Genomic DNA, 18,213 nt, shown 5'->3' on the forward strand with positions numbered 1-18,213 from the left:
TTGAGTCACACAGCTAGTTAGCTACTCTAATAGAACATTCAACGTAACTTTCCCATTGTACATTTAGCCTCAGTTTACTCTACAAATTAACTCTGGAGAGAATTTTATCAAAGCTATGATTTATAGCTATTAAATGATGAAACATGTACAACAAACAAGCCCCCCAAAAATTATAAGTATGTGAGTCCTCGGGCAACATGCTACCACAAACAGGACCAGGTATGGAACTATTGTGGGCATGGCAAGGAAAGAATGAAAAAAATTACAAAATACACACACAACTATATCCAAAACAAACCTATAATATTAGCAATGTTCTTTTGACGCTGTCGTCATAAACTATCCTGCAAGATTTATCTAGAAAGTTCTGGCTGATTCGTGCTCTGTACCGGCACCCAGATGGCCCCTCTCCAGCTTCTGTCCGCTATTTCACATACAATGGAAAGAAGAGCTTCTGAGTCTACAATGGGTATATATTTTAATATCATAATCATGTGGATGGTTGAGTGATTTGGCAAGCTTCAATAATGGATCAGATTAAAGGCATGCCAAGTAAAGTAATTATATATAACAGCCTTAACAGGATATACCCTCTTTGAAATGGCAGTTTTCTATACTGAAATTCAAGTTGCAAATGTATAACAAACAAATTGATATCTATGCAAATTAAATTATAAAAATAAGGGGTGTAGTTCTCCAACAATGCTGGTGTGAAAAGATGTATTTGCACACATTAAAGATGGTGACAGTGATGTTAAATGCACCTTCATCATGTGAATGATAATTGTGGGCTATTTGTGAAGAATTCTATGAGGATATTTTGTGCAAACTGGCAAGTACAACTCCATCAGTACATGCATGAAGGAACATGTACAAACATTCTCAGTGGCGGATCTAGGATTTTTAAAAGGGGGTTTCTGAAAGTTTGCTGAATAAGGGATCTGATGATATTTCTCCAGAAAATTTCGAAGCTCTGAGATCAAATTTTAGGCTACTGTTAGTTAGCTATTACAATAAATCTAATGCTTTATACTGCAAATACTATAGCAAAGATGGGAGTTGTAGCTTTGATTGTTCTATTAGAGTAGTTACTTGACTGCTCTATTAGAGTATCTCGATCGTAGTGGCAGATGAAAAGTGAAGTGTTGCTGAGGGTTTAATAGCTATAAAATGGTGCCAGTAAAGTGCAACTGCATGCATGCTACTGCATGAAATACAATAGTATAATATTATAGCTGTTTGATATGACAAATTGTCAGTACAACAATGTAATATGTATTTAGACTGCTACTGAGCTAAATTTAAAAGGGGTTTCTGTCGAAACCCCAGAAACCCTTCTAGATCCGCCACTGATTCTACTTTTTCAGTGTAGCACCTTTACAATAGAGAAAATTGATGTGCACCATGCATAGCTCCCAAATTTATCAATTAAAATAACTACATATCTTATTGATACATGTCTGCTCAGATAATTTCAGCAATCTGTTCATGATCAGTCAGAAGTGGTGGAAGGTGGGAGCTGGAGCCCCCAACTTTCTGCTCATAAGATAGACCCCAATTGAGACACTGTAGCACAACAATCACATATTCTAATTAAGTAGTCAGGTGCTGTGTTTGTAGAAGCACTAATTATGCCTAAAATTCTTATCTAAAAGCCTGTTTCAAAAATTACCTGTTGACATGTCCCCTAGCTGGGACCAGAAACCAGCAGAAAATCTCTGTGAAACCAATTAAAGTAAAGCTGCATAATACATCAGAGCATATATATATATATATATATACTTATATATATACATACACTGTTAAAACTCAGGTGGTCATAGCACACCTAACCAGCAGCACACCCTTGGGGTGCAATTACACTTTCAGGATATGGTGTGTAAAGCACATAAGACAAGCAGTGTGACTGTACATTGGTGTGTATGACACCAATATTTATACATGAAAAGCTATTCTCTGCCATTATAGATGATTCTAGTATTTAAAAGTGGTATTTTGATTATCTGGGAGGCATGTCATGACAGGCATGTCATGACATGCCTCCCACTCCTAAATGTATTAAGTGCTTGTAAATTTATGGTCACACTCTTATTAGTGTGATTGATGTGGTGTGCATACTACCCTTGTAAAGATGTGTCAGTTTGGACAGCAATATCACACCTGTGCTGGTGTGTTATGACCACCTGACCTCTGTATTAACAGTATATGATCAGAGTACAGTGCTTCCTCAATTATCTAAACCTCTATTATTTGAACACTTGGTTATCCGAACAGTACACTATTAGAGTATTTTGTTTAAGATATATGTTCTATTAGAGCATTTGAACAGGGCCTAAATGAATGGGCTTCGATTATCCAAACTTTTAGATTATCTGCCAGTGAGGTCCCAAGAGGGTCAGATAATCAAAGGCATATTGCATACATGCATGCACACGCATATGCACAAAGTAAAGCCTCCGGAAGCCATATGAAAGACAGCCATTGCTATCCAGTGATGGGTTGCCTGTGTACTACACCACAGGCACTCGAGTCTAAATCCCCTTGGGACTGCTAAGCAAGACAAGGATGGTTTGGAATTTGCTTCCCTAGTTAACACCAGGTATCCATTGATAATACAGCTGCTTGACTATGTCACCATTATTCAGCTGGGTAGACTGGATGATGATTTTATTTATTTATTTATTGATTGTTTTAACCAATCAGCCATGGCCATTCCTCCTTGGCAGAGACACACATATAATAAATAGTACACCACACCGGGCAATGCATAGCTACTTACAAAATACAATTACAACAACAAAACTTACATTTAATACACACACATAACATTAAAATGTAAAACAAGGGGAAAATAATTAACTAAGTAGATGTCCATAAAGAGTATGTAAAAAGTCACCAGATCAAGTAAATAATATAGATGGTAAACTGTTCCACCAGCTTTACAGCAGAAAAATGCTGGCCAAAACTAGTCTTGTAGCAAAAAATTTGGCACAAGTGTGGTGGTGTACGGGTCTCGTATAAATGATTTGATCCAAACTCAAGTGGTGGTTCAAAAGAAATTTGAGTATGATTAATATACTGGCAATGCATCATGATGAGTGCTCTGTATTAAATGGTAACCACTCAAGATGATGGCGACTTTCAGAAACATGATCAAACTTCCGTAGACCACAAGTAACTCCAATGTGAGTAAAGTTTCTTGCTCAAGGAAAGAACAACACCAACTTGGCATAGACCGGGCATCAAACTGGAACCTCACCTGGAAGCTTTCATTTCGATTAGCTACTAGGCCAGTGCACACACACACACACACACACACACACACACTGACACACACACACTGACACACACACACTGACACACACACACTGACACACACACACTGACACACACACACTGACACACACACACTGACACACACACACACTGACACACACACACACACTGACACACACACACACACTGACACACACACACACACACTGACACACACACACACACACTGACACACACACACACGCACACGCACACGCACACGCACACGCACACGCACACGCACACGCACACGCACACACACACACACAACACACACACACACACACACACAACACACACACACACACACACACACACAGACACACACAGTCCACTGTATGTTTATACTATCTACACCTAGCACTATTCATAGGTAGCTAATGCAATTATGCAACTCATAGTTGCAAATCAATTCATTTTCATCATTGCTCCAGTAGGCCAAAACGGAAACCGTCCTCTGAATCGAAACAATGACTACCGAGGATGTACATGCACGTTTATATCCGGCAAAGTATATGAACGTATTACTCAGCTGCCCAAGTTGACACTCGAGTTATGAATATACGGAAAATGATTTGTGATATCCGTAGATAAACAAATAGTCGACGAGTTGATTGCGGTCCGTAGTAGAGAGTGCCGGTTTGCAAAGTTGAGTCACCGTGAATTCTGTATAAGTGAATGTACTTAGTTTTCCGTTTGGAAGCATCTCACAATGGCTCAAGAGTGTCTAGTGCGCCAAAACTACCACGAGGAAACTGAGGCTGGCGTTAACAAACAGATAAACTTGGAACTCACCGCCTTCTACACGTACTTGTCTATGGTATGTTGTTACAAAACTGTAATTAGTGTAAAAGGATATCAGACAGTATCGTGTATGTAGTTTGATCGCAACGGACAAATATAGTATAGTCTATCAGTGTCATCATCAGTCGATCTTGTCAGTACCCATACCGAGATAGTATAGCTATAGTAGGTAGCTATCTGGAGGGTTTTATCTATGTTGTAAGCATAGGCTGTAAGTGCTATCCTGCGAGAAGGCTAAACCCTATAAAATGCAGAAATTGAGTAGCTAGGTAAATCCATATATGAACCACAAACCACATCATGCTGGCATAATCAAAGAAGCATACAAAGTAGCTGCAGAACCTTTGTTCAAAGGGTTCATGCACATGTCATGTATTGTTTTGGGAACTGCGTCCAAATAGGCAGTGTGCGTTTTCTATTACAATATACAAAGAATAAGTAGCATGGGATGGAGAGGGCATGTTTTTCTCCTCTACTGGTAGTGGTAACATAGCATGAATCCATCTGTTACTACAGTTTATAAGAAGTAGTTGGCTTCGTTTCCATGCTAGCAAACAAATAGGATATAAGTTACAATCTTTGATTAAGATCTAGGCTTTGCTTTTCACTGTTGAAGTTTGCCATTATATGCTTGAGGTGATTTAGTAGGTCATCCTGTAGCAACTAGCATATGTATTAATCCGATAGCTGGCTCAATGCTGACACCCTATAAATAGGATTTTATTTTACATAACATATGTGATATAATATATTTGGTAAAGGATAACTAGCTATTATTGTTGTGACCTTTTTTTTTTTGCTCTTCAACTTTTTTTCAGCAAGGTGCCCCCCCCCCCCCCCCCCCTCTTTCCAGACTCTGGATCCGCCCCTGCCCTTGTATAGTTAATCTGAGTTGCTGATATCAGTCCAATACTGGGGTGGTGGCAAGGTGCAAATCAGAAGCAACTGAAATGCAAGTACCAAAACAAAAATGCTATTACCAAAGCCAAACATCATAGCATTAATCGTCATCACCTACCTGTTCTGTAGAATAAAGAGGTTTCACCCCATTTAACCCTAATTAACAGTTGTATTCTACTATAGAGGTATTAATTTGATCAAAGCAGAACTGTGGTCTCGAATTGTTTGAATTTTTGATCATGCCTACAACATGGCTGTAGTTTAGAACCTTTAGAGGTATATAAAAACCCCTATTGGTCTTAGCTGCTACACTAAATCATCCATTCTTTTCTCTGTACACAAGTAGGTATTCTCATTGCAATTGCCTTCACAATAATGCATGCACATTATCTACTTCTAGTGGCCAGTAAGCTTTGAAAAGGCAAAGTATGCAGACCACATATCTGTTACAAAGTTTTACATTTTTATTTTTTATGTTCCTATAGTCATATCATTTTGACCGTCATGACAAAGCAAAGTCTGGGTTAAGTAAGTTTTTCAAGAAATCGTCGGAGGAGGAATTAGAACATGCTAGAAAACTGATGAAGCTTCAAAATGAAAGGGGAGGAAGAATTTTTCTACAAGAAATCAAGAAACCCAACCTGGATGATTGGGGTGGTGCCCTGGAAGCAATGCAAGCTGCATTAAAGCTTGAGAAAGATGTCAACAAGTCACTGCTGGAGCTACGTGATATTGCTGCCAAGCATAACGATGCTCAAGTTCAAGATTTTATTGAAACTAATTATTTACATGAGCAAGTAGAGGCTATAAAAGAACTTGGAGAGTATATCACCCAGTTGAAGAAGGTTGAAACTGGACATGGTCAGTGGCACTTTGACCAGTCACTAAAGTCTTGACCTTATGAGACACTGACTGGACTGATCTAGTGGATTTGTATATATGAGTTGACATAGCTGTACAGGTCATTGGTAAACTGTAATGTTAACTTCAGTATTTGTGATATGTTTTGGTCATGTACTAGTAAATTTATTAAGGAGAATATGGTTTTGTTGTGTCTAACCAGTTTGCTGTGGGTTTAACCACCAAGATAAGGCATCTGTTTTGTAACATGAAATTCATCTGCTATTTACATTGCCACAAATTATCTAACTTAATTCCCAATGGAGCTAGTGAACTCAAACTGACAATTAATTAGTTGATAAGTCATGTATACATCTCTAATTAAGTGAGTATGATCTCACGAGGCCATAAGTTGTCATGTGATTTGTGAAATCACCTAGTGAATAGAATTTACATGGTCTTGGGGCATGTAGCACAAAAGGTCATTCATAGGACATGCATGTCATCCTACTATCATTTAGCAATGTGCAAAATAGAAATGTTACTTGAACTACGAAATGCATTATATAATATCTGCTAGAGGCTTAGAGCAAACTATGTAGCTACTCAAGTGTTAATAACAGCAGACCAAGTACAGCAGTCTTATTGCTGGTCGAGGGGTCATAATCGGTATCAAATATGACAGCAAGGTACAGTCATGCAGTGATATTTGTTTTGTCAGTACAGCAGGTATTTGTAGAGCTTTAGTTGTCTCGGTCACGGAGAAAGTTGGTCAAGTCACCTCAAAGGTTATTTAATCTCTGCAATGCCTCTATATAAATAGAACAGAGCTTTGCGTATGCATACATTTGTGCATTCTATAAATATCTTAATAGGCCATTTGCTAAAACTTAGTTACTTCAAAGTGCATATAATGTCTGATTCTCACACATGCCTAAAATTGTGGCATAATCACTGTGATATAATCTATTGATCACTGGCCTAACTCTAGTGGTTCCCAATTTCCTAGCCATATTGGAGTATATATTCTAACAGGTAAACTATTTGTTTGAAGAAGTACAATATGCCATCACATAACTTCTAGTCTCTTCATTTCATATTTGATCCATAGTGGTATTAGAACACATGGCTATTGTATAATAAGTAAACTGACTACAGGATGTTATAGGGCTTCAGTTTTTTATTATTATTAACACTTTACAGTGACCAGCCCTGAAGGTCTGACAGCAACTTGTGCTGCAGTTATCTCAATGATGGTCATACAGCATCTCGTTACCTCAAACGTTAAAACCTTGTACTCAATCCAGACAATCCCAAAACCTCATATAAACAAAGCACAAATCCAGTAGTATTTATGGAAAGACTGAGCATGGGGATGCAACCCCAAGAATTTGTTAGTTTAATTTGATACCAACTGAAACGCCAAGAAAAATACATCAATGTACTAACTGTACAGTTTTGAAAGTTTTTTTCAATTTGTATTTTTACCAGGGGATGGTCTATAGCTATGTAGGAACTAGTCTAATTAAATTTTTTGTATATGCTGTGGTTATTGGCTAGAGTATCTCCTTTGATAGTGTACTTATATTATGTTGCATGGTGAAGAGCTATATGGAAACCTGCATCCCCTAGAAATGTAATGTGTGAAGCTCTAGTACAGTAGCAAGGGTCTGGGGGCACTGTACCCAAGACACTGTAATATACCCATATAATTTTACCTTTAAGCATATTAGTTTCACAAAACAATTAAGAGACTCAAGCATCACACATGCAAAGCTGAGTGATTGTTAGCACATAAAATTTGAGCAATTGGCCTGGTATGGCAGGATGTTTGGAACAATGATGAGATTGAAACAGTTAAAAGAAAAATAGTTTTGGATGTTCTATTAGAGTATTTTGATTTTAGCCTAAATTTAATCCTTAGTTCTAAAATAGTTTGGACCACGATTATTTTGTCCCTACCAAAATACTTACATTGATTGGTTTTAACTATATATGCTACCACTTGAGCAAAAGTGATGCTGTAGCAACCCTAGATGAGCTGATTAACAATGCCAAGATCATAAAGATAGATTTGGAAGTCTAGCTTTTTATAAGTGTCATTATTAGTCATTTGCTACCATCCCACCTAGTTTCTGACCACCTGCTCATGCACATAATTTTACATATATCAAGTTAATGTTGTAAATTTTTATACATCGTGATATGGCTTGAGCAATGCAGTGAAAATATGCTCTAAACTAGTTTACTAAGTGGCATGCACATATTCACTCTTCTCTTAAAGTAAAGTACTACAGGGTGTAAACAATAGCTTTGATTTCAGTACAAGTATTACTTCTTTCTATTGTTTCACATGTTTATTCAAATACACATTATGTAGTAACCTGTTAGAATGGTGCATTTTCAAATATGTACACATGCATAGATCAATCTGGATTTCAAAATTGAAGTTCATAGTTAACATGAGCATGTTCAATTTGTTGGACGGACCTCAGTATACATACTAAGCTGCATGGCTTCTAAGTACATTTAATGGTACCTATCTGCATGTGCTCTTTGTAAGTTTGTTTGACAAATACATATATACAAGTTGAGAATACATACACAGTTGCTATGTAGTTACCAGCAGAGTCATCTTGTGCATATATATCTTCTATAGAACAATCATCCACAAATGGAACAGTATGTAATGAGTGTGTGTGTGTGTGTATGTTGTTTAGCTTCTGGTATATACAAGTTACTAGCAGACCTTTTTTTACCATGAAAAGCTTAAGTTGCTCAAGCAGAGTCACCACCTTAAAATAAACGTACTTAAATCAAATTATTGATTTCAAGAAGAAACTTCTTTGCATTTTTTGTGAAAGGTGTTTGCCTAATTTGAATGAATGATCACACCGTGCAAATGCATAACTACCATCAAGGTGTGATAACTAGTTTTGTAGATATGGATTACACTACTTGAATGCAAAGTAATATGAAAGTATAACATCATTTCATTCAGAATTTGAAATCAGTTGTAATAAAAGCAAAAGTATATATATATGTGTAATCGCTGATCAGTACTATAGCTTTTACTTGTAATCACTTATTGGTCTGGTGGCATCCACTCCTTTACAATAAAGGCGAGTATTGGTTACTTACTCATTTATACTGATATAAATAGGGGAAAGATCATGACATTAATGTATATGTTAAAAATGAAGGTCACAAACTGAGCGTTAAGGTGAGTTGCCACTATATAATTGCATGATGATTTAATGATATCGATCTTCCATTTTCTATCCAAGTGAGTAGATATATGATGCATGTGCTTGCAGTTTAACCAAGAGCCTTCTGTGGAGAACTGAATCAAATGCTTTCCAATAGTCCAGTAGTTGTTTTCTATTGCATCAGTCTGATTATACATCTTACTGAAAGTATGTTGAGTTACACTTGATCGTCTAGGCATAAATCCATACATGTTGGTGTTCTGAGTGTATTAAACAGTTTCTCAATAAGTGATAAAGTAGTGCAATAAGTGCACTTTAATTATTCAAACTACAGTAGATTTACTGGTTCATAAGTTTATGTACGGTTGCAGGGTTTCGAGATTTGTAGGTGCATGGGTCTGGGGTTGTAGCTGCTAACAGAGTGAACATTAAAATTCCTTAAAAGTTTACTGGATTCATAATTTCATGCAAATTATTTTCATTGCAATTTTTAAGTCCTAAATATTAATAAATAATTCTTGTGGCTGGTCAGGTACCGGCTGTAGTGACCTATCAGAACATGTCCAAGTTTTGTAATTAAAATGAAAACTCAAGATAATTTGCTGATAATTCTGTTTAATTAGTCTTATATACAATTTAAAATTGTATTTCGTTATGAATGTTCTATTTAAGTAGTTATTAGAATACATTAGACTGCTCTATTAGAGTATCTTGAGTACTTTTGTTGTCGAATTATTCCACATTTTAGGAATTAATATAAGTTTCTGGCCTATTACAATGCAGTTATACTGTTCCTCTTTATTAGTTCTGCCAAAAGTCCTGCTGTAAACCCACAAGTTTAAAATTCCAGACAGGGGGTTTCTGGAATGCCACGAAACCCTCTAAATATACCCCTGCTGGCCTCAGTGAATTTAGATTCAATAGCTTTCATATTCATTGATAACTTCGGCTCATATAAGCAAGAAAGTGGTTCCATAGTTGGTATCCTCCATATGCACTGGTGAAATAACTATTTGTTGAGAGCTTATTCTGCTTTGTTCAACACTGAGGTCATTAACAGTACATAACTGGATTTGCAAAAATGGGTTACCACACACATCCAATTGTATATGAAGTTGGAAAACCATAACTTAGACTATACAAACCTCCATCAATTACAATATGCCATTGCTCACTATACTAACCAAATTTCAAGTCAGTGGCATGGCTTTTCTAATCTAAAGATATGAGTCATCAAAGTTGGTAACGTGTGAAAGGCCCCTTCCGTAAAATAGTCAAGTGGAAAACATCATGGTGGCTATGATGAAAAGTTTAGCTAGTTCAGGGCCACAAGGGAAGGGGAGGGGATTCCTGGATGTAAAACTAGGATTGAGTTTACGTAACAAAGGTACAGAAAAATGGAAAACACACCAGAAAATTGCAGTATACATAGCTAATTATAACAGAAAAGTTACATTGATAATAGAACAGTCAAGACTACATCACTTTCAGATTCTGAAACTCTGTCTCTACATCACTTTCAGATTCTGAAACTCTGTCTCATTGTGCATCGAATGCTGATGATCAAGCAAGATTGGATTTTTCTTCTAGAATACATCTTATAATTATCAGATAGCCTTTGATGTGAGAGATTTTAATCCTAAAGTAGTGTCAGTCAGTCAGTCAGTCAGTCAGTCAGTCAGTCAGTCAGTCAGTCAGTCAGTCAGTCAGTCAGTCAGTCAGTCAGTCAGTCAGTCAGTCAGTCAGTCAGTCAGTCAGTCAGTCAGTCAGTCAGTCAGTCCCAACATTGAGCATGGAACCTGCTTGTGTAACATTCTCTACTGCTGGTGGCATGGGACCTATTGCTACAACCTTATATAATTAAACAATTGGCCTCCTTTTTGGTATCTGACAAACTCCATCAGACATATTACACAACCAGACGATTCATTGAGCTTGCTGCCAGTGATATTTTCTCTGTCATTCAGTGAAGCTATGTACAATATAGCTAACTGAGTGCAATATTTAATATCTTTATGTATTTTGTTATTAGAAACTAATTTTACTTTTTTGAAAACTACTCTAATAGAACAGTCATATAGAGTCCTATAACAGAATGCTTCTTGGTATAACTAGAAGAACACAAGTGTTTGTGTCTCCAAGCCACAAACACTGATAGCTACATCACATGGCCATAAGCTTTTAAGGGACTTAACTAAGTGTTTCATTGACAAGCTAGCTGTCATCCATTAAGTCTTGAACTTTGAACAAGTTGCTGTTCAAATCTCTATCAGTGAACACTGAGCAGCTGGAGGATGCACCTTTAGAATCCCTCGACTCACCATCTCTATAATCTAGAAACCATCTTAGCAAGTGAATGGTATGCATTGGGTATTTGAATCCATGCACAACCATGTAGCTAGCTACCAAGAGGGGGGAAGAGAGTGTCTGAGCTGCTAGCTACAGATGACTTTGAGTGATTCACAAATGGATTCTCTCAAATGTGTTAACAAGTGCACTCAAAGAAATGTGATGGCGGATTGTACACTATAATGTGGTGATTAAAACAATCTTCACATCTTACCTATACAGTAGCTAGGTGTGGGCATGAAAGGATTCAAAAGTGAAATAACCTGGCCTAACTAAGAATTCATGATGTCCTACCAGTTATGGCCTGACCTGTAGCTACGAACTTCAGTGTAGCTAGCTAGCTATAGTGGGAAATAATTCCACAATTAAAGGGTGGCGTTTTTAAAATGTCAGTGATCAGTGGACTACTTATTGTAGCCATATCTACAAGGGTGCAGATTGAAACTTAACAGACCTGACTAACTCATTGACTATAGTGAAATGAAGCTACTATGAACAGTAATGAGCTGCAGCTGTAAGTATATCAACATCAGGGACCAATCTAGTTATGGTAAAATGGCTGGTGACTGGGCTAGTTGTGGAAATGTTATACAGACATGTGGCACTATTCCCATGGTTACTAGCTGCGCACTTTACCTTATTAAGAATTTGACGTCACTGTCACTATAAAAACAAGAACATTCCTCACGACCTCTCAGTTAGTCTTTGCTGTGCCAGTGAGTACACGGGCTGCTGTTCTTATTCGTATTATCTTTTCAAGTTTAATATTCGTGAACATTCGGAATGGCCACAAAAGTTCAAGTTCGCCAAAACTATCACGAGGAGTCCGAGGCTGGCGTTAACAAACAGATCAACTTGGAACTCTACGCCTTCTACAGTTACTTGTCTATGGTACGTTAGTGGTGATAGAAAATGAGCGTAGATAACCTTTTTGTGTCTCTTGTAGTCGCACTATTTCGACCGCGACGATGTGGCACTGAAGGGATTTAGTAAGTTCTTCAAGAAGTGTTCTGATGAGGAACGAGAGCATGCCGAGAAATTTATGGAGTTTCAAAACAAAAGGGGAGGAAGAATCGTCCTCCAGGACATCAAGAAGCCCAGCAAAGATGAATGGGGTTGCGGAGTGGACGCTATGCAAGCAGCGTTAGAGCTTGAGAAGGCTGTGAACAAGTCGCTCCTGGACCTTCATGATGTCGCTGCCAAGCACAATGACTCCCAGATGCAAGACTTCATTGAGGTTAATTACTTACATGAACAAGTAGAAGGTATAAAGGAGTTGGGAGACTACATAACCAATCTGAAGAGGCTTGGCACTGGCCATGGAGAGTGGCACTTTGACCGTACACTTGACTGTTAACTTGAACTGAAACGTTATCTTAGGCCTTTATTGTTTGTTTGATAACGTTATTGTGCAGAGTTGATCATACCGTTACACGTACACCAATGGTAAAGTGATCACTACTGGGTATCTTTAAGGCTGGATGTGTAATTAGTTTAAGGGTGCAATAATTAGAATTATGTTATGTTAAATACCACAACATGCATTCTGTTAGGATACAATTACAAATGTTATACCTTTGACAATGGCAGCTAGTGAATCAAGTCAAGGTTGTGAGATTGCTAAAACTGATCCGAACTTGTTGAGGATTAAAATCATGTCAGATAGGTAGGTTGCTACATGTATGTAGATCCATACTTTATGATGCTGACATGTGTAGTAACATGGTTGCTAACTGTAGGCTCATTTCCAAACAAGTTTTTTGGTGGTTAAAAACTCTTCTTATGTTTTGTGTTGTAGGAATATCCGTTTGAAAAAAAAAAGTATTTCAAACGGAACTGAAATTTCCAGTTGATAATATATCCCTTAACTTGCCAGGATATTGGCTAGAAAAAATGATTTTTTATTGATTTATATTGGATGAAAGATTTAGTTTGGAGAAGCATTGATCATTTGTCAAACTTGCTCCTACTTGTAAATCTAATTGGAATGATTTTTTTTTGTTTTGTTTCTGATTTTCTTTATGTGCAGTTTCATGTACACACAGAAATCCAAGAATGGAGTATGTACCACTAAACGCCTTGGCTCTTATATTTTATATGCAAGTAATGGACCCTACATAAAATTCTTGCTATAATTAGGAATCCTCTCACAGGTGAGTACCTGAAGTCTCACCTGAAGTCTCACCTGAACTTTCACCCACCACATGAGACATGGCCATAGGTTTGCATCTGCTCCCCAAATTAATATACCAGGTACACATTGATGTTACTGCTGGGTAGGTTGCTTCCCAGTTGACACACCAGGTCACAGCTGGAATAAATGTCAGTATTGTGTAAAGATGTAATAGTTATTAATTGTAACATGGCTGCTGCTACCTTCAGTCCCGTTAAAACAATGTATGAATCTATGGTATTGTAAAGAGATCATTGATGCTTGGCCAAATGGCTTGACAAGGCTTTATAAAATATTTGAAAATGTTCCAAACAAGATGGCTTTGGGTCTGAATATTACCACAATTTGATGATATTACCGTAACCAGGGACAGATCTAGCTAGGATCAGAGGGCACAGTCAAATAGGAATAAACTGGTGAAATAGGTGGTATGCATGCAATAGACTTGGCATGAATCTTGCACTATATAATATGTAATACTTGTTATTGCACATGGTGATGGTTCTATTAGAGTATATATTGGATTGAGAAAACGACAACTATAGTTGATATAAAATTAGTGTGTGAAGTGCACTTAGCATGCCATGCAGAGCATGCATGCTCCATCCGGGGCATGCCCCCATAGGAAAACTCGGGCAAGTTTAGTTAGCCTTCTGAGGTAACAATTTTTACTGAATAAGCATAACTACTGTTAGCCACTTCAACTAAGTGAAATAATAATATAGCTGCATGTTGTATATAGACGGGCTCAGCATAAATGCTATGGTTTGAATTTAAAGCTAATGTCTTACTAGTGTTTTAGTGGATTTACTCCACAGCCTAAAACATGACCCATTCTTGTTGAGACTAGCTGTTCTCTTTTCAGTATCCGTGTAGTCTTAAGATGCCATTGCACCTGTCCTACGTAGCTTCCTAACAAGGGGGGTGCAGCACCTCATGGTTGCAGATTCCACTATTGCTCATGTGCATATATCCTATTCTGACAATACTGCTTTGCTCAGCTTGATCCGTTAATTTGGCTTTAAACATAGCCCAATGGGTAAGACCTTGTACAAAAGTAGTGCATTTTAGTAAGGGGTGTGTGTGTCTGCATGCAACCCATATTCATATACGAGCTATGGGTTTGAACCTCAAAGTCATAAAATGCCACGACTATATGAAAAGGGTGTAAAAGAAGTCTGCTTTATATCTCTCTAGTGCAGTCTCAATATTTTCATTTCTTTTGTAGTTCATGACACCAATACAGCGGCAGGATACACCTACCGTATAACGAGTTACATAACCAGTAGCTCAAACTGGTGTAAAGTGAGCAAGCTCAACCCTACAAAGCAGTTGGATCATGTCTAGTCTGCAAAGTAAAAGTGAGTTGTGGTTTTTGGTGAATACATAAAGTGCTTAGAAAGTAATTATCATACAATGAATACCATCATCTGATGATTGTTTGTAAACAGAAATTGGGGACCCAGCTTTTTTTCCACTTTTGGATGTCCATGTGAAAATTGTTACGTGTGATTACAACTACTGGGGGGCATGGGAAAAGAAGCAGTAGTTTTTGGCTGACCTACCGTATGTCCTGCCAAGGTTCATGTGTGTGCGTGCATGCATGCGTGTGTACGTACATGCGTGCGTGCGTGTGTGGACAGCATAGCTACTCTGCATGGCCTGGATGAGGTGTACACTGTTGACGTCCTTCTCACTGTTACGTTCTGCAACAGTGTGAATCCGTGGAAGCAGCTTCAATCAGCTGACCAGAGATGGGCCGCTTTAATTTGGTGGACACAGGCCAACCTGTTTATGTCATCTCTTCCAGTGCATGCCAACTGGTGCTGGGGGTGGTGGCAAGGACAGTCCATCTAACTGGAAAAAAATAATTTAAAAAGTGTAATAATTCAGAGAGGTCATTAATAGTACGTGACCACCAGGGCAGAACTTCAGTCACATGCAAGTAACATATGAACTTGAAACTTCCTGATCAGCAGTCACATGAGTGCGTTCTCGTGGTTAAATCACGTGCATGCGTCAGCATTTTAAACAATGACCATGACATCACTAGCGTTATAAAAGCAAACACAACTCGTGACCACTCAGTTAGTCTTTGCTGTGCCAGTGAGTACACGGGCTGCTGTTCTCATAGCTACGTTACTGTAACTCTTTATCGTCATATTTTTACACTTTCGCAATGGCTCAAGTTCGCCAAAACTACCACGAGGAATCCGAGGCTGGCGTTAACAAACAGATCAACTTGGAACTCTACGCCTTCTACAGTTACTTGTCTATGGTACGTTAGTGGTGATAGAAAATGAGCGTAGATAACCTTTTTGTGTCTCTTGTAGTCGCACTATTTCGACCGCGACGATGTGGCACTGAAGGGATTTAGTAAGTTCTTCAAGAAGTGTTCTGACGAAGAACGGGAACATGCTGAGAAATTGATGGACTTCCAAAACAAAAGGGGAGGAAGAATCGTCCTTCAGGACATCAAGAAGCCCAGCAAAGACGAATGGGGTAACGGCGTAGACGTGATGCAGGCTGCGCTAGAGCTTGAGAAAGCCGTGAACAAGTCGCTACTGGATCTTCACGATGTCGCTGCCAAACACAACGACTCCCACATGCAAGACTTCATTGAGGGTAACTACTTGCACGAGCAGGTCGAGGGTATAAAGCAGTTGGGAGATTACGTAACCAACCTGAAGAGGCTCGGCACTGGTCATGGAGAATGGCACTTCGATCGTGAACTCGACAGTTAAGAGGTGGAGTACAGCAAGTGACTTGAACTGGAACGTTATCTTAGGCCTTTGTTTATTTGTTTGAAAATGTTGTCTTGTTTTCGTTGTGTTAAAAAAGGTGAACTATTATAGCCTACTCATGAGTTATTGTGGTTTGTGTGTGTACATCCGGGGTAGCACGTGATTGGGAATGTTTAATCAATAACTTCACAGGATGATATGGATTGTGTAAAAGTGGCCTGGTGCTGCCAGCCTCTTTGCAAAAAAGTACAAGGGTCTGTTGATAAGATTACACTGTCTCAGTTCAAAGGAATTAAAGTAGCATACATAACTACTAATTACATCACAATTGCCCTTCAGTTGGCAATGATTGGTATGCATTAACAAAATTTCCACATTTGAACTGATATGGGATTTGCATTTCATCAGACCCTTGCTCTTTGCAAAGGGACGGGTGGTGTCAGACTAGCTAGTGTAAAGGATAAATGAATGACCAATTTCATATATAGTGATCTAATCACCCTATAGTATGTTGGTTGTATACGTGGGCCATATATTACTAGCTATAGCTAATTAAGGAGACATGCAGTTGACAACTTTTATAATTGTAGCTAAATTTATAAGGGGTGTCCAGGGGTTAATCTAGGGGGGACACAGCCCCCTCGGGTTAGCTATTGCCCTCCCCTAGGTTTATACCTAAAGCCTTGAAAAATAATTAATCTCGAAGTTGTATAATCAAATGGTCAATATTCAATGGAATCATAGTAAAATTTCACCTAAATTTTCAAAAATTTCCCGGGGGAGCATGCCCCAGACCCCCCTAAAATCCAAAGCAACTTATTTTGCTTCCCCAACCTCCTCCCAGCTTAATATTCTGGGTTGAGCGCTGGTGTCCTAGATTGGGCCACCTTTGGTACCACCATCCTGTGCCCTACTATACCACCAGACACAGGCAGATAGCAGTACCAGGCAGAAATGTTAGGAAATAGTGTCCAAGCAAAGTATAATTATTCAATCCGGCAGACATTTGTACAAACTTGCTCAAACATCGCTTCCCTTGAAACACTGTTGAGTCTGATAAGCATTTTGTCTGGATGAAAATAGTGGGTACATCATAATTGGATAATATTATGTCAGACCAAAATGGAACATGCTCAGACAAACACAAGTTTTGGTCGGTTGTCTGACCATTATTTAAAGCACTGATTATGCCACTGGCTATAAAGGTAAGCTAAAATAGTACAACTTTGCTTTGGTTGAGCAGTAAAAGGCATTTTCTGTACTGTATATATATAACAATAGTCTAGCCCACATAATATTACGATATTCATGCACACTACAGGGGCGGATCCAGGAGCTGGCAATGGGAGGGGCACAAACAGGCTAAGTTGTAGGTGGTTGGAGAGAGCCAGATTCTCTTGTTTAGTTGCTGCATTTTGAAGCAGCAAATAATCACCTCTTAGCAGTGTCTCACTGTTGATTTTAGCCATTTTGGGCTTTGCAGATGGTTGTGAAGTCTTACAAGCTCTTAAACAATAGCAACACGATAATTATTTTTAGAAGTATGAGCTAAACTTTTCCAGTGTCTGGACACAAATAATGGAGGGACATAACACTTCATATTGTTTTACTGTGAGTTAATATCGTGCATTACTCCAGCTTGTTTCAGTACTTTTTATCGATGTGCTATGGTCCCTACTCTAGTTAAAAATCCAAATTATTCTGTGTAACTTTTTGTATTATGACAGGTGAACCCACGCATATCGCATCTGAAATATGCCGCGCGCCCCAATTATAGTCTGAAGTGAAGTATCCATTACGCTTCGTTGTCAGCTATATTCAACCTGTTACGCAGCATTTTGAATCAAGAACTGTTAGAAAAGCACCTCTGCAATCGACG

General features: G+C 38.3%; 3 protein-coding genes across 3 annotated transcripts; all 3 read left to right on the plus strand.

Annotated features, from left to right (window-relative positions):
- The first annotated feature begins 3,906 nt into the window (after nucleotides 1-3,906).
- Nucleotides 3,907-6,147, plus strand: LOC136238256 (soma ferritin-like). Its single transcript, XM_066028612.1, has 2 exons — nucleotides 3,907-4,135; nucleotides 5,505-6,147. Exons 1-2 carry the CDS (start codon nucleotides 4,028-4,030, stop codon nucleotides 5,913-5,915), a joined length of 519 nt encoding a protein of 172 aa, XP_065884684.1. The 5' UTR covers nucleotides 3,907-4,027; the 3' UTR covers nucleotides 5,916-6,147.
- A 5,941-nt stretch (nucleotides 6,148-12,088) lies between these two features.
- Nucleotides 12,089-12,855, plus strand: LOC136238993 (soma ferritin-like). The gene is made up of 2 exons (XM_066029721.1): nucleotides 12,089-12,308; nucleotides 12,364-12,855. The coding sequence occupies exons 1-2, from the start codon at nucleotides 12,201-12,203 to the stop codon at nucleotides 12,772-12,774; spliced, it is 519 nt and encodes a 172-aa protein (XP_065885793.1). The 5' UTR covers nucleotides 12,089-12,200; the 3' UTR covers nucleotides 12,775-12,855.
- A 2,804-nt stretch (nucleotides 12,856-15,659) lies between these two features.
- Nucleotides 15,660-16,449, plus strand: LOC136238994 (soma ferritin-like). The gene is made up of 2 exons (XM_066029723.1): nucleotides 15,660-15,868; nucleotides 15,924-16,449. The coding sequence occupies exons 1-2, from the start codon at nucleotides 15,770-15,772 to the stop codon at nucleotides 16,332-16,334; spliced, it is 510 nt and encodes a 169-aa protein (XP_065885795.1). The 5' UTR covers nucleotides 15,660-15,769; the 3' UTR covers nucleotides 16,335-16,449.
- The last annotated feature ends 1,764 nt before the right edge of the window (nucleotides 16,450-18,213 follow it).

Source organism: Dysidea avara, chromosome 11 (genome assembly GCF_963678975.1).
Source record: "Dysidea avara chromosome 11, odDysAvar1.4, whole genome shotgun sequence".
NCBI lineage: Eukaryota > Metazoa > Porifera > Demospongiae > Dictyoceratida > Dysideidae > Dysidea > Dysidea avara.

What these genes read in the sequence shown, in the direction of transcription:
- LOC136238994 (XM_066029723.1), top strand. Translation starts at nt 15,770, where the DNA reads ATGGCTCAAGTTCGCCAAAACTACCACGAGGAATCCGAGGCTGGCGTT. An exon ending in TCTACAGTTACTTGTCTATG is followed by an intron (nt 15,869 to 15,923) that starts GTACGTTAGTGG and finishes TGTCTCTTGTAG; the next exon opens with TCGCACTATTTCGACCGCGA.
- LOC136238993 (XM_066029721.1), top strand. Translation starts at nt 12,201, where the DNA reads ATGGCCACAAAAGTTCAAGTTCGCCAAAACTATCACGAGGAGTCCGAG. An exon ending in TCTACAGTTACTTGTCTATG is followed by an intron (nt 12,309 to 12,363) that starts GTACGTTAGTGG and finishes TGTCTCTTGTAG; the next exon opens with TCGCACTATTTCGACCGCGA.
- LOC136238256 (XM_066028612.1), top strand. Translation starts at nt 4,028, where the DNA reads ATGGCTCAAGAGTGTCTAGTGCGCCAAAACTACCACGAGGAAACTGAG. An exon ending in TCTACACGTACTTGTCTATG is followed by an intron (nt 4,136 to 5,504) that starts GTATGTTGTTAC and finishes ATGTTCCTATAG; the next exon opens with TCATATCATTTTGACCGTCA.